The sequence below is a fragment of the Magnolia sinica genome, chromosome 8 (genome assembly GCF_029962835.1).
Source record: "Magnolia sinica isolate HGM2019 chromosome 8, MsV1, whole genome shotgun sequence".
Lineage (NCBI taxonomy): Eukaryota > Viridiplantae > Streptophyta > Magnoliopsida > Magnoliales > Magnoliaceae > Magnolia > Magnolia sinica.
Window position 1 is genome coordinate 27,649,069 of NC_080580.1, and position 20,429 is coordinate 27,669,497.

The window sequence follows — 20,429 nt, forward strand, 5'->3', positions numbered from 1 at the left end:
TGCAAACCAACAAGAAGCTTTCTCCATTGATGGTTTAGCTCCCTTGCTAGTTCCAAACAATCACACCATTTGTAAGAACAGATTTACACAACAACAACCACTACCACACCAGCAACAACTACAACTTTATTTGAGGCAGAGGAAGGCTACCCTTTTAAAGGGTGATACCCTTCCCTATAGTAGTCACTAAGTTCCTACTAGAACACACTCAAAGAGTCCTTTTCTGGGTCCTTCCAATAAGGATTCTCCCTGTTTTCTATTTTATCTACCCAACAACTGCCTCCTAACCATGGAATCTAAATCCTACTGCTAACCTCATGTACATAAAACACATGGCAACATGAACGAAGGTTAGCTATCAACTTCCCGGCTCGTGTGCTCATAAACAATCTGTCGCACGAACTGCCCACGCACGCGCGGCCGCTGCTCCGCCAGTCTCTTCCTGCTTTGGTAACGCACCTGCCAATGCAAAGGCGATAAAAAAAACCATCCAACTTCCATATACTGAAAAGTAAAGCATGACTGAACTAACAATGATAACAATAACCACAGGAATTATATAATGCTCTGTATATATCACTGGCATTTTCATTTCTATGAAGCAACCAGTGCAGGTGGGCCCATCGACAATCACTGCCGTCCCACCCTCATTGCTGCATGTGGACTGTCGACCATATTTGTTTTTAACAGTCTTGCAGTCCTACCATAAGATGGCATGCTGTGAGTACTGCCACAGATGAAAAGGATAGAAAATTCTTGGTGAGTATCATATAATCTCGTGTTGCAAACAGAATAAATGAAAGCTCCCTGTATCTTGCAAAATGACCTTTGATAAAGTCATCTCACATTTCAAACATCAGATACAGTTAAAGGGTCTATCATCCTTTTGTAAAACAAAGGGAGGTATGTTATTCTCATCATCTGTTTTTCAGAACCGGGGAGGAAATTTTTTTCTTCTTCAGTCTAGGATCTCTAAAATTTGTGCTTCTACATGGTCTAATTTTTACTGTGATTCTCTAGACCACGTGGAACATATACCTCTGCACCAACCATGCATCGGGTCAGTCCCACCTTGTAGATAATGGGCACAAAAATTAGGCTGTCCTTCATCAGGTGGCAACACATGTACTAAACAAAGATTTCAAAAATTGCTGATGTTCCACATTCAACAAACATGTGTGGCCTGCCTGATATGTATAAACTGACCTGATGATGGGCCTGGTTGAATGGTGACACCCACCTGATGCATTGTTTTAATGTTTCACATGTGCCGGTTGGTAGGTACATGTGGTCACATTTGGGATTAACAAAACAGTTCGAAGCAAATCATACTGTAAGCCTCTTGGCATGGTGCATCTCAGGTGATCCACTTATGTTTGCCAAGTTCTATAAGCTATCAAATGTTCCCCAGTAGAAAAGATAAACGAAAGCCAGTTACCTTCTTTTCGAAACATCTTTCCTTTCTCTTCTGCCGGAATTTGGTTAGGGCAGCCTCTCTTTGTGCAAACCGGTTTTGATCCACACCACTCCCACTCCCACTTACACCAGCAGCTACGCTTTTACCAACCACCCCATTATCACTCTCTATGTTTAACCCTCCAGCATTCACAGCGGTGCTGCTTCCATTTTGCCCATTGCTCCCATGATTGCTCCCATGATTACTGCCTGAGACACTGCCATTAAGGCTATAATTTCCAGCATTACCTTCCATGGGTTCACCAAACACATTTGATGACCCACATTGTGGGGCAGCCGCTGCCATGTTCTTCAGGGACAAGTCATCAGGGTCTGCCGATGGCTGCTGTTGCATGCTATGAACATGGTGGTGATGGTGGTGGTAATGGTGATGGTGGTGTTGGACCTGGACCTGACGTTGAGCCCCTGTCGGCTGTCCTACTGCAGCAGCAGCCACAACATCAACCTTCTCTGGCATGACTTTCTGAGGTGGATAACTGTGGCACTGCTGCACAGGCTGGAAGGCAGAGGATGGCTGCACACTCTTAGCTGTTGGCACGGATATTGACTTATCCTTTAGAGCTGCTGGCTTGGTGAAGGCATTTTTAGTTGTGGAGCCCATGTCATTGTTGTTGCTACTGCCATTGGAGCTCTGGTTAAGAGCAACATTTGGATTAGATTGTAAATTGTATACGGATTCTATCTTCACCACATCTGAGCTATTATCAAGTGGAAGAGAAGAGCTTCCCCCACATCCAGTAGCCTGACTAGAAGCATTTGCAGTAGTATACCTGAATGAAAATAAAGTTCTCATGTCATTGCCAAAATGTTGCTACATCATAATTAATAAGAACATTTCATATTTGTAGGTTTTTTCTTCACACCTTGAAAAGGCTGACAGATCTGAACGTCTCAAAACATTCCGGTCTTCTTGAGTGGCAATTCTGTCATCTCCAACTGATCTCAGCCGCTTTAAGCTCAGCTCAAGGGATGGTAATTGAGGATAAGAAGTTGCTTTATCTTTGATTTCCGAGGTCTTGGAGAGGTAGTTTGGAGCCTCAGCAACTCTATTTTCTGAGATCTGATTGCTTGCACCAATCAGATCGGCGGCTTGGACCCTGAGTTTGCTCGATGGGCTGTTGCTGTTGAGCTCCAGCAGATTGTCATTTGATTGCATGTCTTTCTTGGGGTCTTGTTGGGGCAATTTATCCTTTCCGCCTGAAATCTTGGTTGAGACCTTTTCTTTTGGATAAGATTCAAGCTCCAAATCTGGATTTCTAGGTACTCCAATTTCCAAGTCTTTGCCCATTTCAACATTGTCTGCAGAACAAATTACAATTATAGAGATAAGCTACAATGGCTACAAAAAATACAGTAATTATGGCATTTAGTTGCTAATCAATAAATACCAGTTTTGTGAATACCAAGTAGTTGTTCCTTTGATTCTTGGCAGTTCCTAATTGCAGTCATTGGCACCCATTCGTTGCAGAATGTTTCAGGCTTTGGATGGATAACCTGGGCACAGGTACTATCATGGGGTTCAGCTAACTGATCCCAAGGTGACATTGGTTGGGGGCTGTCAACTTCTATCGCCCGCTTTGTCCAGGAACTCTGCAAAATGAAAGCATGTATTCAGATATCACTTCTGTTCTTGGGGAAAGTTTCCCTTATTGCCAGCTTCTGTCGAAATGCACATTGCACCAGTACAATGTAATAATTAGTTTTATACCAATGAATCCCACAATAATGCTTAATCACGAGATTCATGACAAATGATCCATATAGTGAGGACCTGGCTATTTGCATCTAAAAAGAAAGCGAGAAATCACTGACTGTAGGATATAAGATCAGAACATAAATTAAGACCATCACCATGACATGGTTGAAAGGAATTGCACATACTCGCTTTTCTCCCTACAGTGGAAAAGCCGAGCTTTTGTAATAGGAAAAGAATCATCTCACAAAATGTAACGACTGCGTGCTCTCTTGGTATGAAATTCCTATACGTCCTAGCTGGCTAGGATGGGTATGCATTGGATGCGTGAGTGATGTGAAGTGCCCTAGAAAAACTAGTTACGCACACTAACGAATATATACGGGATTGTGAGGGATATGCTGACGGCTAGTGGTGTTGGCTAGGACAATTCTTTGAAGGCAGTCACTGCGTCTGACAAGGTGTGGGAAGCCTACATAAAAATATATTCATTTGTAAATGTGGCCGGCATTTTTATTTATTTATTATTTTTTAAAATTATGACGATAGGATGTCCACACCCCTTTTTTGACACGAGCTATTCCCTGTGGATGCACGCAATCACCCGCCAACCACATGCATTGGGTGAACCACGGGGAGGGGAATAGAACTTGTGTCTTTGGGGAGCAAACCCACAACCCAAGCCATTCGCCCAAACCATGATGGGTAAATGCCACCGACTTTGACTTTATGTATTAGTAGAATGACCAAATATCTGACTTTTTCCTTTTCCTTTGACATGTATTCAAAGTTGTGCCCATATGCTAAACATATCCATCACAAGACAGTCGAAACATTACAATGATTTGGCCTTCATAATAGGCAATGACTAGGCCCCTGGTCGATATGCACAGACCGGCAACATAGTAACACTTGCTGGCTCAAGGAAGCCCAGGATCCAGACGACCAGTTGTCAGACTTGCCACAATATTATGAGGAGACGGTGCAACTTTTTTCGAACAGTGTTGTAGATAGCAGCCCTGAGATACGATTGTCTTATGACACCTGCAATGCAGTGCATGAATTATACAGGAGTCTGGCCTGAACCAAAACAACTCTGAAAACACAGGTAGCACCGTTAGCTCAAAAAAGAAGTGGAAATTGGGACGTCCATGTGACAATCTCGGCACATCAATAGATAGGGTAGCAGATGCAATTAAAACCCTTGCACTTAGGATGTTTGAGGTTAAGGAGATGTCTAGAATGTCCAAAGTTATGGCCACCTTGGAACGTGTCAATGGCCTAAGCAATGACTTCCTATCTGCTAGCAACCAATGTTTTAAATATCGACGATATCGGCCGATATATCCCACGATATATCTTGTATCCCACCCATGCGATATGAAATGCACAGGAAGTGCTGATATATCCCACACGTTCGATCCGGCAATCATTTTTAATTTCCGATCCTTTTTTTGTTAAAACTATTTTAAATCAATGTTGAATGGTTACCAATCCATTGCTTCTTCATGTTTTGCATGAAAACTCCATTTTTTCCTTCACCCAACTGTCAATTAAGACTAATTTCAAAGTACTTGGAAGTATTTGATGAAATGATCATCACATATACTCTAATTTCCGATCCTTTTTTTGTTAAAATTATTTTAAATCAATGCCAAATGGTTACAAATCCATTGCTTCTTCATGTTTTGCATGAAAACTCCATGTTTCCTTCACCCAACTGTCAATTAAGACTAATTTTGAAGTACTTAGAAGTATTTGATGAAATGATCATCACATACACTCTAATTTCGAAATTTGAGTGTAGGTGGTTCGATCTGGGGAAAATTCAAACTTTTCCCAATTACTCCCAAATTGCTTGCAATGCTGCACTCTAAACATGAAATCAAGTATCTATGAGGGTTGATCTACTGATTTGTTAAGTCCTTGTCAATTTTCAAAAAATAAAAATCATTTTTAATTAAAATTTATTAAAATACTATTTTTTTTTTTAAAATTTCCTTCAACCAACTGTCAATTGAAACTAATTTCAAAGTATTTATAAGTGTTTAATGAAATGATCACCACATACACTCTAAATGTTATGAATTCAATTTGAATTTAGTTGCATTAGTTTGGTCAGACAACGTATAGCTTAGGACCCTATGCAAAGGAAACCTATTACGTGCACTTTTTTTTAGATGTTATGATTTAAAAGTGTGCATTAAGGTCGTTTTCAACAATCCTTGAAATTTCATTGAAAAATTCAACCATTTCCCCAATGTTTCCTCATGTTTTCCAAAAAGTGAGATAAATTACCCGATATAAACGATATATCCCGTGAGATAACCGATATATATATATATATATATATATATATATATATATATCCCAAGGATGCGATACGTAACGCGATACTGATATTTCGAACATTGCCAACAACATCCTCTCTAAGGATGAGCAATATGTAGCACTCGTAAATTTGGCTGACAGTAGGAAACTCAATTGGTTGGAGATGTTGGTACGGGCCCACCAGACCGATTCCATGTGAATGTCGTAACTTTGTGACTTGAAGAACACCGTTGCCTTCTTCGTTGTTTTTTCTTTCCCTTTTTCTTTTTATACATATTTTTATCATCGTATGTCACGTAGAAAATCAGAAATTGCATGGCCGATTCGCAACATATGGTATTGAACTTTGTCATGTTTAAGGGGTGATTGTTTTTGTACTTGTCACATGCTACTTTATCACACCTCCTTATGATGTGTAATTTTTTCTTGCTTACTTGACATGCATTCGACATTTATGATGTGTTTTTGTGGGTGTATATATCTTTCATGCTTCTACATGTTACTGCTGTTATACTAATATGATGTTACGAGCTAGTAGGTTGCGGGTGTATGGTTGTGGTTCTGTTATACCAACCCTAATAAGAGACATGACCTTTATAATTAGAAATCAGCAGCTCTTTACTGTTATTTGGGGTTCTCATTACTCAACCAAGATGACACAAGTTGGGTTCAGTAATGTGCAGATGTATGTATTATCACTAATGAATCCATACACCTTTAAAGTAGTAATAGTTACCTCACTTAATGACCAGTCGGTCTTGTCGTCGTATTTGTACAAACGGTAATTACCACATCTGCTTTATTTCTATCTCAATCTACTTAAATATATTATTTTAGATCTAACTCCTCTCTTTCATTGATTTAACAATAGGGTCGCATATTAGCATTGTACATGCTAATGATTGTTCACTTCCATCATTATTGCTGTGCAAGATGTCCCGCTTCTCCATAGTCTTCATCGAGATAAAATTTAGGACTGTTTGAGTCCACCTCCAACAGCCAATATGCCATCCCCGAATTTTCAACTGCACATTCCTCTGATGAATCCCAAAGTGTCCTTACACCATTGCTGATGAATGCCTCTATGCAGTGTCCATCCAACCCAACCATTTTGCAACCGATTGACATGGAGGTCTACCAGGGCGATGTGCACACATTTGTAAGTTTTGAACTAGGTCACCGTAGGTAGGTTGTTTTGAATGCGCGCCCGAATGACTGTAACAACGTTCACAAATTTGGACACATGTTGGACTTGTTTGTCTGTGATTGTAATTGTTGTGAACCTTAATTCCCTAACTGGCCTTACGATCTATATAGAGCATATCCTTACTTTTGCTAACATTAGGTGACGTTCGCTCAAACTCTATACAGACCCCCCAGCGTAGCCTGTTGCGGTATCTATTGTGTGATGAGAAATCAATTTTGGTGAATTTTGGTGTTGTCCAATTCTGCTCATGTTTCTAGCTGGGAGTGTATCCGAGTCCATTGTTGTTAGTTTTCAATTGGGCCATTCCTCTGTGGTGGGTATTTCGTAAGTAAATTCGAGCTCTGTTCCTATGCATGCATATCTCCACATGTTGTATGTAAACACGTAGAAAGTGTAAATAGTTTACTGGCAATGACTTGACTGGTGAAATGGGTCAGAACCATGCACCCTGCACGAATGTCCAATAAGGACTGCATTGCATAGTAACATAATCGACGGTCATTTGAAATGCAAGTATTTATGATTCTTCAAATGTAGACTGGAGCACCATGTGTGTGTGAGTTGAAAGGCAACACTACCAGGGCTTGAACCCTTGATCACACACACACACTACACAGTCTCGACCAGCGCATCTAACTAGCAAGAGACCATATATATACGCATTGGAACAAAAAGTTACTAGATTAATCCAATCAGCTGAACTGTCATATCAAATGTACAGCCGTGATCACACCACATGTTCACAAATGCTATTAAGTGGAAAGTCAAATTAAACTAGGCCCCAAAAGTAGACTGCAATTTTTTATATCTCATTTTCAATATATATATATATATATATACCTGCTCATGTGCACACCTTTGCACACGTATCATGGGCGTCTAATCCGAACGGTCCATGTGATGCAGCATCCCATGAACCCCAAGGGACCAATTTCACCTTGATCTAAAACTTTGGTGGGCCATAGAAAAGAGGGATGTAAATCAAGGGAGGAAACTGTTTTCTTTTTCCACGGCCCACCAAAGTTTTGGATCAAAGTAAAAGTTCGGCCCTGGGGGTTTCATGGGGTGCATCATGTGGACCGCTCAGATTTTGGACTCACATCACGTATGATGAGTTCCTAAAAAGTTCACACGAGTCCGCACGTCCACCTTCTTTTCTAGGGTGCTCTTGGGTGGAAGAGGGATCTTTTTGCCCTCATGTATGAATGAACAAGTATTCGAACGATCGAATATTGTCACGTCATGATCAAACAACTAGGGCCTACCCAAGATGATATGGCCTACATCCATAGGTAACACATCGCTCCAAAGCGTGTCGTTATATGATCCAAACTCGATAGGAACCTGACATTACTAGGAAACCGGAAGCGACATCTTATCTACCTAAGAAACTCTATAGGGCTCGGGATGAGGACTAGCTTTCAACCCTAAGCAATCTAGGGTGTTAGTGGAGATCACATTTGAATAACTTCCACTATCTATGATCACTTTGCAATTTTTCTCTTCACGCTTGGCATAAGTATAGAAAATTGTACTCATGCGCCAATCATCATTACCCTTTGGCCTATGCTAGGGCACATATGACAACTGCAGTGGCACGGTCTCAAATTCCTCCACTTCTCCATCACTAGCACCTCCGACAAGCTCTTGCACTTCCTCTTCATACTTGCCATGTTCTTCATCATCCGCCTCTCTGATAACCAGTGCCTTATTGCACTCTTTTGTTGGGCAATGGTGCGCAAAGTGGTTGTATCCTTTGGGGTCTAGGTGACCATCAAAATTAGGAGTGTCAACTTTCACACTCTTCATCACCCTCTCCTCAGGTTCAAGTGGTCTTGGAACTATCTGCGAGGTAGTTGGGCATGCACCCCTGAACGGCCTACTCCCTGACCTTGGTACCTCACATGTCCTCTAAAAAGCTCTTCCCTATCATGCCCACCTTCAACTTGTTCCTCAGCTTAAGAATGATGATCTTCCCTAATGTTGAGGTTATCTTGATGGGACGCTTCCAACTGAGTTACGCGTTGCTAATTGCATTAAGTTGGGTGGCAGGGGTCCACCAGTGGTTCTCAATATTTGTGAGGCGACGGTTGAAGTTTTCAACAGCCTCGGCAAGCTATTCCATGTTCATTGTGGGGGATAGACCAAAACCACAACTTGTGCGGGTGTGCATACACCAAGAACTCTATTGGACATAACCCTAAGGACTACTAGACAAAGATGAAGACTATGTAATGACAAGAAATAACTCCCATGTCTAGGTGCTACAATACGATGCACCTACACTCCATGTATGATGAATTTAAATGCTCTAACCTAATGGACGGCCTTGGGACACTTCTAAGTTCTAAAAATGCAAAAACTGAAAACCAGCAACAATGAACTTTAAAAAGTCACCAAAATCTGGAAATTCCAGCAATATGGGAATTGTAAAGTACCAAGTCAGAAAATTCAGCAACTTTTCAAAGGTCCATATGCTCTATTACGAACTAGGGAACTAGATGGGACACTAAACCTATGCTAGACCTAGGCTCTGATACCAAATTTGATGTAGGATGAAGGTTTTCTAAGCAAGTGTGATAAGGGAGATCAACTTCCAGATAACTACAATTAAAAAAAAAAAAAAAAAACCATGTATTCTACCACGAATCAAGAAAATCAGATTTAACTAACTAGGTTCTAACCAAAGTTATCAATCCACAATGCATATTTAATATAAAACTATGAAAGAATGGTCCCTACAAGATGTGGAAATCCCGTTCTAGCAGAGGATTGTTCCAACCCTCAAATAGAATTATGATTTCAATTTTGGACTCAATTTAGGGCTAAGGGCTCAAAATAGGAAACCTTGGGTTAGCGTTTTAGGGAAGATTAGGGTTAGGGTTTTTGTGGGGAATGAAATAGGGGTTTGTTAAGAAGGTTTCATGAGGGAAGCAAAGGGGAAAAAGTGGGGAAAGTGGCTGCCCACGTGGACAGCCCAGCACATTTGTACGTGCGTGCATGCGCATGTGTGTACGGTCACGGTAATGGGTTTTAAGGCTGGATTGTGAAGGAGTTTGGTGTTTGGTTGGATTTGGGAGAAGATAGGAGGAAGAAAAGGAAAGAAAGATCTAAGGTTTGGATGGGAGGAAAATGATTAAAAGGGAAAAGGATGAAGAATACCTTTGAAGATTGAAGATAGATAAATGAGAATCACCCTTTAGGCTTCACACCTTCTCTCCAATGTCGGGAGAGCTTGGATCTTCACTTGCACATCCCATGCTTGGAAGAGGAAGAAGAGTATCTCTCTTCCCCCCCCCCCCCCTCAAAATATGGGCTAGGGCCTGGACGTCCCCCCCACCCAATTTATATTCTCAAAAAGGAAAAAATTATAATAATGCCATTAGTTCTAAAAAATGTGCAAACTCTAAAATAAGATATCTAGATCATCAAACCCTAATCCAATCCATCAATCATGTCAAAAAACAATGTAAAACAAAAAATGCCTACAACTAGGGACCCATGAGATCCAAAAACCGAGTGGTGGATGATGATCTGATGGTCAGATGGGCCAATGGTCGCAGTCCAATGGTTGAATACTCCTTTGATAACAGCCCACATGCATCTTCCCAGTATGGGGTATTCTAGATGCATGGACCATGCATGTGGGGTCTTCAAAGTGGCCCGTTAGGTACTATATAGATGTCGTCCAACCATAACGAAACTGGGGTCGCAGTCTAGGCACTCCTCTGGTAGATCCTATATGATGGTCTGATGTCCTCATCATGACATTTCTTTTTAAAAATATATTTTAATAATTTATTGTTATTATTAATTAAATATATATTTTTTGAAATTTGGCAAAAACTTTATAAATCATAATGAATTAAAGATTTCTTATGATTTCACAATGATTTTATATAATTTAGATAGGAAAAAAGGATCACAACATAATAACTTACTGAGAGCTTGGATCTTCACCTGCACATCCCACGCATGGAATGGGGAGAAGAGTATCTCTCTTTTCTTTTTTTTGCCAAATCAACATTATCTCTCTCTTGTCTTCTTCTCCAGCAATGTGAGTTTTGGCAAGATTTGATTCTGCTCTTCTCTTCTCCAGCAAATTTTCACCCATTTTCCAGCCCTTTATCCTCCCTTCTACCCCATAATCCAGCCCTTAGTCTAGCATCTTGACCATTAAACCTCTTTCCTTAGAGCTTGAAGACCATCTTGGAGGTGTTTGCTTGAAGACTTGTAGGTGGGTGTGCATGTAATTGCAAATTCAGATTTCTTCCCTTTTTTTTTTTTTTTATACTTGTTCTTCCCTTTTTCTTTCATGTTGAAGCTTGTGGGGCCCATCAAATGATGGTGGCGGCCCTCAAGATTTCATGGATGGGGCTCATAGCCCATTTTACTTGCATGCATGTTCCATGCAAGGGGCCATTCTTTATAGACCCCTACATAGCTTTTTTTCTCTATGATCAGGGATCTTTGAGTCATCTAGACCCTTGATCCTTGGTGGAGATTACATCTCCACCATAGATCTCAAGTAGAAATCCTATGATCATGTAGATCTTGTATATCTTGTGATAGTGGAATGTATGTGCATGAGTGATGAGGGGAAGGGCCTCAATGTGGCGGAGACCCTTCCCTTGTGGCCGAATCCTTATTTTTCCTTTGTTGATAAACTTCTTATCATGAGTGTGTGGCCCACCTTGTGGACCACAAATATCCAGACCATCCATGGAGGGTGGACATCCATGACAGTCCACCCTTGGACGTTAGAGCCCCCTAATCCACCTATATGGGGCACATGCAAGGGGTATTTTGTAATGGGAAGGGTTTGGATGTTTGTGGGGCCCACTGGGGTGGTCCATACCATGATTTTCTTGGATTAAATCCCCTTTTAAATAGTGTTTATATTTATTGTTTTCAGTTATATGTTACTGTCCAGAATTGTCTGGACAGATTTTTGGGTCATCTTGAGGCCAGATTTTTGGACATTTGGAGTGGTGTTTGGTCCCATGTAATATATGTTTCTTGAAGGTGTGGACCCCACCTATAATCATGCCAAATTTCAGCCTCCGTACTACTCCATTCTCAGCTCCTGAGGCAGGTTCCGATCCTGCGATCCTACAAGGAGGATTTTCAAAATAGTATAATCATTTTTGATGCGAGCATAGCCAAGATTTCAGCAAGTACATCTGAGAATAACAAAGGCACACATCGCAAAATCCACTATAAATTTGAACTTTTACAATCATCCATAAGGACATACATGAGAAAAAAGGAAAAGAGAGAATGGTCGGCAACACTGGAGTCCTCAAATGCTCAGCTCTACTCCACGCTCTACTGCTACGACGCCTGCCTAGAATCTCCAGCAACACATCAATTGTGCATAAGCTTATAAAAGCTTAAAGGGTAGTGTAGGTGTGTGATAATGGTGCATAGAAGAGTACTAGGAGATACAAGGAGAGAAGCATGATCAATGAGAATATCACTAGCCTTAACCAGGCTTACCATGAATATGATGCAATGAGTACTGGATGCCATACCAAGGCAATGTATGAAGGGGCTTGTACAACCAATGTAAATGCGATGCAAGTAATGCCAGTGCTCATATCCAAACCACAAGTCAAGTACATTTCCAATCATAAGGAAGTCACCAGGGTCCATTACACTGCTGAATGACTGCCGCTCTATAGACCCCGCACAGTCAAACGAGTGTAAGAGACCTCACTACCCGCCTGTGGACAGCCAATCACCAGCAAGGCCTGACGGTAGCGGACCCATTTACGAGCCGGTCAGACTCAGCCTAGCAATGCCTTCTCACTCCAGGCGGGTAAGGCCACACCTCTATCCAACCGACTACACGACAGTGGGAGTCGTGGCCTAACGATATAAGGCCCTCGTGCGCTCATAGTTTTCACTCGGTCACGGCGTTGGAGCAGATCCTTGGTACCATGGAAGTTTTGGGAATTTCACCCATGGGCATCCTATGCAGTTGGTATGCTCAACTAATATTTCTGGTGTTCACACATACGGCCATCCACTAATATCCGTGGAGGCAAGGCCCTGATGAAGCAAGGGCAGATATCCACATGTTATGCAAATGCTGGATGCATGAATCACATAATCACCCATGTATTAATCCCAAGCATCCATCGTGCTCCAGAGGGGAAAACTCCACCCGTCGGGGAGATACCAACATGTCCTACACAATGGCACAACCATGGCCAATCATACCTCAACCAAGCATGCATATGATGCGTATGAGAGTGGGCCATGAAGATGATTAAGGGTGTTAATGAGGTGAAGATGAACTCTCTACTTAACTATGAAGGGTCTAGGCACTTAACCAAATCCTCATAAGGAATACAACCTCTAGTGGGGGCCCATTTACCTGGGTTAGCCCACGAGACTAAGGAGAACAATGGTATGGGCCTAAATAGATGAAACGGGCTTAGCAAGGGTCTATGGTGGGCCTTTAACCATTCATAGAAGCCCATGGACCTACCTTAGGGCCACCAATGTGGACATCCAACCACAATTGGTCCTCAAGAGGTAGCTCATCTCTAATTGATCACGGATCATGACCCAAGGCCCATGCAATATTATAAATAAGAAATGGGCAGCCATAATCATACCACATACACTCATGTTGGGCATCAGAAAGGCGGCCCAAGGCCTACCCAAAATATGGGTCCAAGGGAAATACACATAACCCAACCCATACATACCACTATGGGCCCATAGGGGAAAGGTTAGGGCCCAACATAAAGGCCACTAATCCCTTATATTGTGGTGGCCTAGTGGGCAGCCCATTGCTCAAACCACATAGGCAAATGTCATGCTCTTAGTCAAGTAATATTGGGCCTACAACCTGGCCCAAGTATAAAGTTGATTTGGTGGGCAACCAAGGGCCCATCTACATGTGTAATCCGGCCCACTAGCCCAACACAATAGTATGGTAAAAATGGCCCAAGAGTTCAATGGGCCTATCCAGAAAGTTCCAGCCCAATTGGGCCTAAAAAGTTCAACAACTAGCTACATTCATGGACCCAATTGAATCCAATTGTGGTGGGCCTCAAAAGTGCATTTATTAAGCCCAACATTTAAGGGACTAAAGGTGTAAATTATTCCCTCTAAGATCCTCACAATGTGGTGGGATATACAACACATCTAGGTGGGCCCACAAGGCAGGCTGGAGGGCCAGCCAAGGCTGGACGCCCCAGCCTGGGAGTCCCTGCCTAGTGGGCCACTCCCGGCCACACCACGGCCAGCTCAAATGTCTGTTGGGTCTGAAATTTTGTGGAGTGACACTTCCATGTGTGGGCCACACCCCCACAAAATTTTAGGATTTTTGGATTTTTCCAAGTATTTTATTTAAACAAAACAGTCTGTCCAGAAAAATCGGATAGACCTGGACGTCCCAACGTGGTGGGCCAGTCCGGCCCTCGCCACGGTGTGCACAGGGGTCCATTGGACCTGATATTTGGTAGATGGGTCCTACCATGAGTGGACCACACCTCCACAAAATTTCAGAATTTTTGGACATCTATAAATATTTTAATTAATTTAAATAAAACAATCTGTCCAGTGTGAAGTATTGCTGGAATGTGACTGGCCTGAATTTGGGCCATCCAATGGGTGGGCTTTTGGGCCTCCAAAATTCCTGAAATTTGGACCCAAGGTCCCTCATCAGGTATACAACAAGATGGAGTCTAGAAAAGTGGCCCACCATCATCAAAATAATTTATGAATTTCAGTTTACAACAGTCTACATTGCTGGACTGCACAGCAGAAAATCAGGCTGACCACCCCTCTTGGCCCACCCTTTTGGATAACCAAATGGAGTCGGATGGGGCTGAAATTTGGCATGCTTATAGGTGGGGTCCACACCTTCAAGAAACATATATTACATGAGACCAAACACCACTCCAAATGTCCAAAAATCTGGCCTCAAGATGACCCAAAAATCTGTCCAGACAGTTCTGGACAGCAACATATAACTGAAAACAATAAATATAAACACTATTTAAAAGGGGATTTAATCTAAGAAAATCATGGTATGGACCACCCCAGTGGGCCCCACAAACATCCAGACCCTTCCCATTACAAAATACCCCTTGCATGTGCCCCATATAGGTGGATTAGGGGGCTCTAACGTCCAAGGGTGGACTGTCATGGACGTCCACCCTCCATGGATGGTCTGGATATTTGTGGTCCACAAGGTGGGCCACACACTCATGATAAGAAGTTTATCAACAAAGGAAAAATAAGGATTCGACCACAAGGGAAGGGTCTCCGCCACATTGAGGCCCTTCCCCTCATCACTCATGCACACACATTCCACTATTACAAGATATACAAGATCTACATGATCATAAGATTTCTACCTGAGATCTATGGTGGAGATGCAATCTCTACCAAGGATCAAGGGTCTAGATGACCCAAAGATCCCTGATCAAAGAGAAAAAAAGCTATGTAGGGGTCCATGAAGAATGACCCTTTGCATGGAACATGCATGCAAGTAAGATGGGCTATAAGCCCTATCCATGAAATCTTGGGGGCCACCACCATCATTTGATGGGCCCCACAAGCTTCAACATGAAAGAAAAAGGGAAGAACAAGTAAAAAAAATAGAAGAAATCTGAATTTGCAATAACATGCACACCTACCTACAAAGTCTTCAAGCAAACACCTCCAAGATGGTCTTCAAGCTCTAAGGAAAGAGGTTTAATGGTCAAGATGCTAGACTAAGGGCTGGATTATGGGGTAAAAGGGAGGATGAAGGGCTGGAAAATGGGTGAAAAATTGCTGGAGAAGAAGAGAAGAGAGAGGTAGAGAGAGAGAGAGAGGGAGAGAGAAAATGAGAGGTAGAAAGAGAGAAAGGGGATTTCAAGGCAAGCAATCATCTCTCTTGCCTTGGATAGAGGAGCAATCATAGCAATAGGGAGTTAGAAACAATGTTGTAGGGTTAGTAGGCTTTTTAAGTTAGTGGGTGGTGTTTTGAGGATGAGTGGTGTAGGGATAAGGCCTAGGTAGTGTGTGTGTGCAGTGTGTGTTGGAGATAGTGCCAAGAGATGGGACCTACCTCGAAATTCGTGCACACCACCCCTAGGTGGGCCACATGATCATGATTAAGAGCTAAGAAAATGAAATGCACACAACTTATGATCTACACGCCGGATGGACGCACAAGACATGGCGTCGAAACCGCAACGATGAAGCGGTCGCAATGGCATAGGTCTCAGCTCGATCCGAGTCGGGTCTTCATGACTGGACTTACGGATGACCGCAAACACTATTCAAGGGTCATGGGTCGCCAGGACTCGACCAGTAGGACCACGAGACCAAGGTGGACGGAATGCATACTTACACACACATGGACACATGCGAACTCGGGTCGGGTCTCATAATCCTCCCCACCAACAAAAAAATTTCGTCCTCGAAATTCACCAATCCAAGACAAGATAAAAGACAACACCACCACCATATAGCAATCATCATATAAGGTAATACAAACAATCAACCATCAAACAAATAAGGATAACGCTCTCTAATCTCGGCCTCATGTTCCCAAGACACTTCGGCCTCCAAATGATGACCCTATTGCACCTTCACTAAGGGAATGACCTTGGTCCTGAGGACCTGCTCCTTCCGATCAAGAATACGAATCGGCTGCTCAATGTAGGAAGCATCCTCACGGACCTCAAGTGGCTGCCAATCAATCACGGAAATAGTGTCCGACCCACATTTCCGCAACAAAGAAACATGGAACACGTAGTGGATCGCGGATAACTCAGAGGGTAAGGCAAGCCTATAGGTTACAGCGCCCACGCGCTCGGTAATCTTAAAAGGTCCAATAAATCTCGGGGCGAGCTTGCCCTTCACACCAAAGTGAACCACGCCCTTCATAAGCGAGACCTTAAGATATACCGTGTCCCTGATTGCGAACTCGAGGGGCCGACGCCGATGATCAGTAAAACTCTTCTGCCGGCTCTGAGTTGTGCGCATCCTCTGCCTGATAACATCAATAACCTCGGACGTCTGCTGCACAAGCTCGGGACTTAAGAGACGACGCTCTCCAACCTCGGTCCAACACTAGGAGATTTGCACGTTCCGCTATAAAGTGCCTCAAAAGGAGCCATGCCGATAGTCGCCTGATAACTGTTGTTGTACGCAAACTCGGCGAGGCGCATATGCTCATCCCAACTGCCCGCAAAGTCGATCACACAAGCCCTGAGCATATCCTTAAGGATCTGGTTGACCCTTTCGGTCTGCCCATCCATCTGCGGATGATAAGCGGTGCTGAGATGCAAAGTGACCCCCAGCGCCTACTGGAAACTCCTCCAAAACTGAGACAAACCTGGAGTCTCGGTCTGAAAAGATCAAAACTGGGATGCCGCGCAATCTCACAATCTCCTCAATGAACACCTTTGCAAGCCGATCCATCGACCAGGAAGCACGCACTGGAATGAAATGAGCTGACTTTGTCAGACGATCAACGATAACCCAGGTGGTATCGTGACCGCGTTGAGTCCTCGGCAAACCTGCGATGAAGTCCATCGATACGTGCTCCCACTTCCACTCTGGAACGCTCAACGGCTCAAGGGACTAGGGGGTCTCTGATGATCGGCCTTGACACGCTGGCATGTGTCACACTCGGCCACAAAACTCGCAATCTGGCGCTTCATCCCCTGCCAGAAGTACTGCCTCCTCATGTCACGATACATCTTCGTGGAGCCCAGGTGGATAGTAAGTCTCGATCGATGTGCCTCGGTCATCAGATCACAACGCAACTCTGGCACGTCCGGGACACAATCGGCCTCTAAAGCGTAATCCACCATCGATACCAATCTGCCAGTCTGACTGCTCCACGAAGGCGGCCTCTGCTCGGTACTCCTGAAGTGACTCGTCCGTCTGCTGAGCTTTGATCAACTTAGCCACCAAAGAGGGTTGAATCGATAAGCTCGAAAGCTGAACAATGGAAGACTGTAGGCTGAACTCAAAGTCATACTCTGAAACATCCTCTAGCATCTGCCACTATTGCACCATCATTTATGCCACCAGGCCTCGTGGCTGACGGCTGAGCGCGTCCTCCACCACATTTGCCTTACCCAGGTGGTACTGAAGGTCAAAATCATAATCTTTTAGCAACTCCATTCATCGCCTCTGTCGCAGGTTCAACTCGGACTGCGAAAATAGATACTTCAAGCTCTTATAATCCGAGAAGAGGTCGAACCTGACCCCATATAGATAATGCCTCCACACCTTCAGTGCGAAGACAACTGCTGCAAACTCCAAATCATGAGTGGGGTAGTTCAGCTCATGGACCTTGAGCTGGCGCGAGGCATCCGCCACTGGCTTCCCGTGCTACATCAGCACAGCACCCAAGCCAACTCTAGAGGCATTTGTAAAAACAACAAAACCCTCACTCCCATCAGGAAGGGTGAGGACAGGAGCGGACGTGAGGCGGTCCTTCAACTCTGTAAATACCTTCTCGCAAGCATTACTCCAGACGAACTCGACGCCCTTCCGCGTCAACCGGGTCAGCAGTGTTGCAATACGGGAGAAACCCTTAATAAACCGCCAGTAATATCACACTAGACCAAGGAAGCTACGAATCTCGGACGCGTTCGTGGGCTGGCCCCACTGACGCACTGCATCAACCTTCGAGGGGTCCACAGCGACACCCTCCCTCGTTACCACGTGACCGAGGAACTTCATCTCCTCCTGGCAAAACTCACATTTCTCCAGCTTCGCAATGTGATAATGAGATACTCCACCTAGATGTGTTGTATATCCCACCAAATTGTGAGGATCTTAGAGGGAATAATTTACACCTTTAGTCCCTTAAATGTTGGGCTTAATAAATGCACTTTTGAGGCCCACCACAATTGGATTCAATTGGGTCCATGAATGTAGCTAGTTGTTGAACATTTTAGGCCTAACTGGGCTGGAACTTTCTGGGAACTCTTGGGCCATTTTTACCATACTATCGTGTTGGGCTAGTGGGCCGGATTACACATGTAGATGGGCCCTTAGTTACCCACCAAATCAACTTTGTTGAAAAATTGCTGGAGAAGAAGAGAAGAGAGAGATAATGAGATACGACACGATACCAACTCCTGTCACGCCCCAGACTCGGTAATCGGACTCACAAGGAACCCGATGGTCGGTTCTAGCCGAAACAGCTTCCGTAGTACCCTATTCTCGGCTCCCGAGGCAGGTTCCGATCCTGCGATCCTACAAGGAGGATTTTCATAATAGTATAATTATTTCTGATGTGAGCATACCTAAGATTTCAGCTAGTACATCTAAGAATAACAAAGGCACACATTGCAAAATCCACTATAAATTTGAACTTTTACAATCATCTATAAGGACATACATGAGATAAAAAGGAAAAGAGAGAAAGGTCGGCAACACTGGAGTCCTCAAATGCTCAGCTCTACTTCACGCTCTGCTGCTACGACGCCTGCCTAGAATCTCCTGCACGCATCAATCGTGCATAAGCTTATAGAAGCTTAGAGGGTAGTGTAGGTGTGTGATAATGGTGCACAGAAGAGTAGTAGGAGATACAAGAAGAGAAGCATGATCAATGAGAATATCACTAGCCTTACCCAGGCTTACCATGAATATAATGCAATAAGTACTGGACGCCATACCAAGGCAATGCATGAAGGGGCTAGTACAGCCAATGTAAATGCGATGCAAGTAATGCCAGTGCTCATATCCAAACAACAAGTCAAGTAAATTTTCAATCATAAGAAAATCACCGGGGTCCATTATACAACTGAATGACTGCCGCTCTAAAGACCCCGCACAGTCAAACGAGTGTAAGAGACCTCACTACCCGCCTGTGGACAGCCAATCACCAGTAAGGCCTGACGGTAGCGGACCCATTTACAAGCCGGTCAGACTCAGCCTAGCAATGCCTGCTCACTCCAGGCAGGTAAGGCCACACCCCTATCCAATCGACTACACGACAGTGGGAGTTGCGGCCTAACGGTATAAGGCCCTCGTGCGCTCATAGTTTCCACTCGGTCACGGCGTTGGAGCAGATCCTTGGTACCATGGAAGTTTTGGGAATTTCACCCATGGGCATCCTATGCACCTGGTATGTTCAACTAATATTTCCGGTGTCCACACATACGGCCATCTACTAATATCCCTGTGGAGGCAAGGCCCTGATGAAGGGCGGATATCCACATGCTATGCAAATGCTGGATGCATGAATCACACAATCACCCATGCATTAATCCCAAGCATCCATCGTGCTCCAGAGAGGAAAACTCCACCCCTCGAGGAGATACCAACATGTCCTACACAATGGCACAACCATGGCCAATCATACCCCAACCAAGCATGTATATAATGCGTATGAGAGTGGGCCATGAAGATGATTAGGGGTGCTAATGAGGTGAAGATAAACTCTCTACCTAACTATGAAGGGTCTAGGCACTTAACCAATTCCTCATAAGGAATACAACCTCTAGTGGGGGCCCATTTACCTAGGGTAGCCCACGAGACTAAGGAGAACAATGGTATGGGCCTAAATAAATGAAACGAGCCTAGCAAGGGTCTATGGTGGACCTTTAACCACTCATAGAAGCCCATGGACCTACCTTGGGGCCACCAATGTAGACATCCAACCAAAACTGGTCCTCAAGAGGTAGCTCATCTCTAATTGATCATAGATTAAGGCCCAAGGCCCACGCAACATTAGAAATAAAA

The 20,429-nt window shown here is 43.7% G+C and overlaps 1 protein-coding gene across 5 annotated transcripts in view; it reads right to left on the reverse strand.

The window, feature by feature from the left end:
• Window positions 1–20,429, reverse strand: part of LOC131253143 (two-component response regulator-like PRR37) — a 65,087-nt gene continuing 44,658 nt past the window's right edge. For 3 of the 5 annotated variants that reach the window (XM_058253989.1, XM_058253988.1, XM_058253990.1), the window contains exons 6-9: window positions 2,865–3,066; window positions 2,340–2,775; window positions 1,439–2,246; window positions 1–459 (exon numbers count right to left, since the gene is read on the reverse strand). In XM_058253989.1, the coding sequence (XP_058109972.1) occupies window positions 352–459; window positions 1,439–2,246; window positions 2,340–2,775; window positions 2,865–3,066 (1,554 nt within the window). In that variant the 3' untranslated portion in view covers window positions 1–351. The remainder of the gene's footprint in view (window positions 460–1,438; window positions 2,247–2,339; window positions 2,776–2,864; window positions 3,067–20,429) is intronic. The other 2 variants (XM_058253991.1, XM_058253992.1) reach the window with 1 other exon arrangement.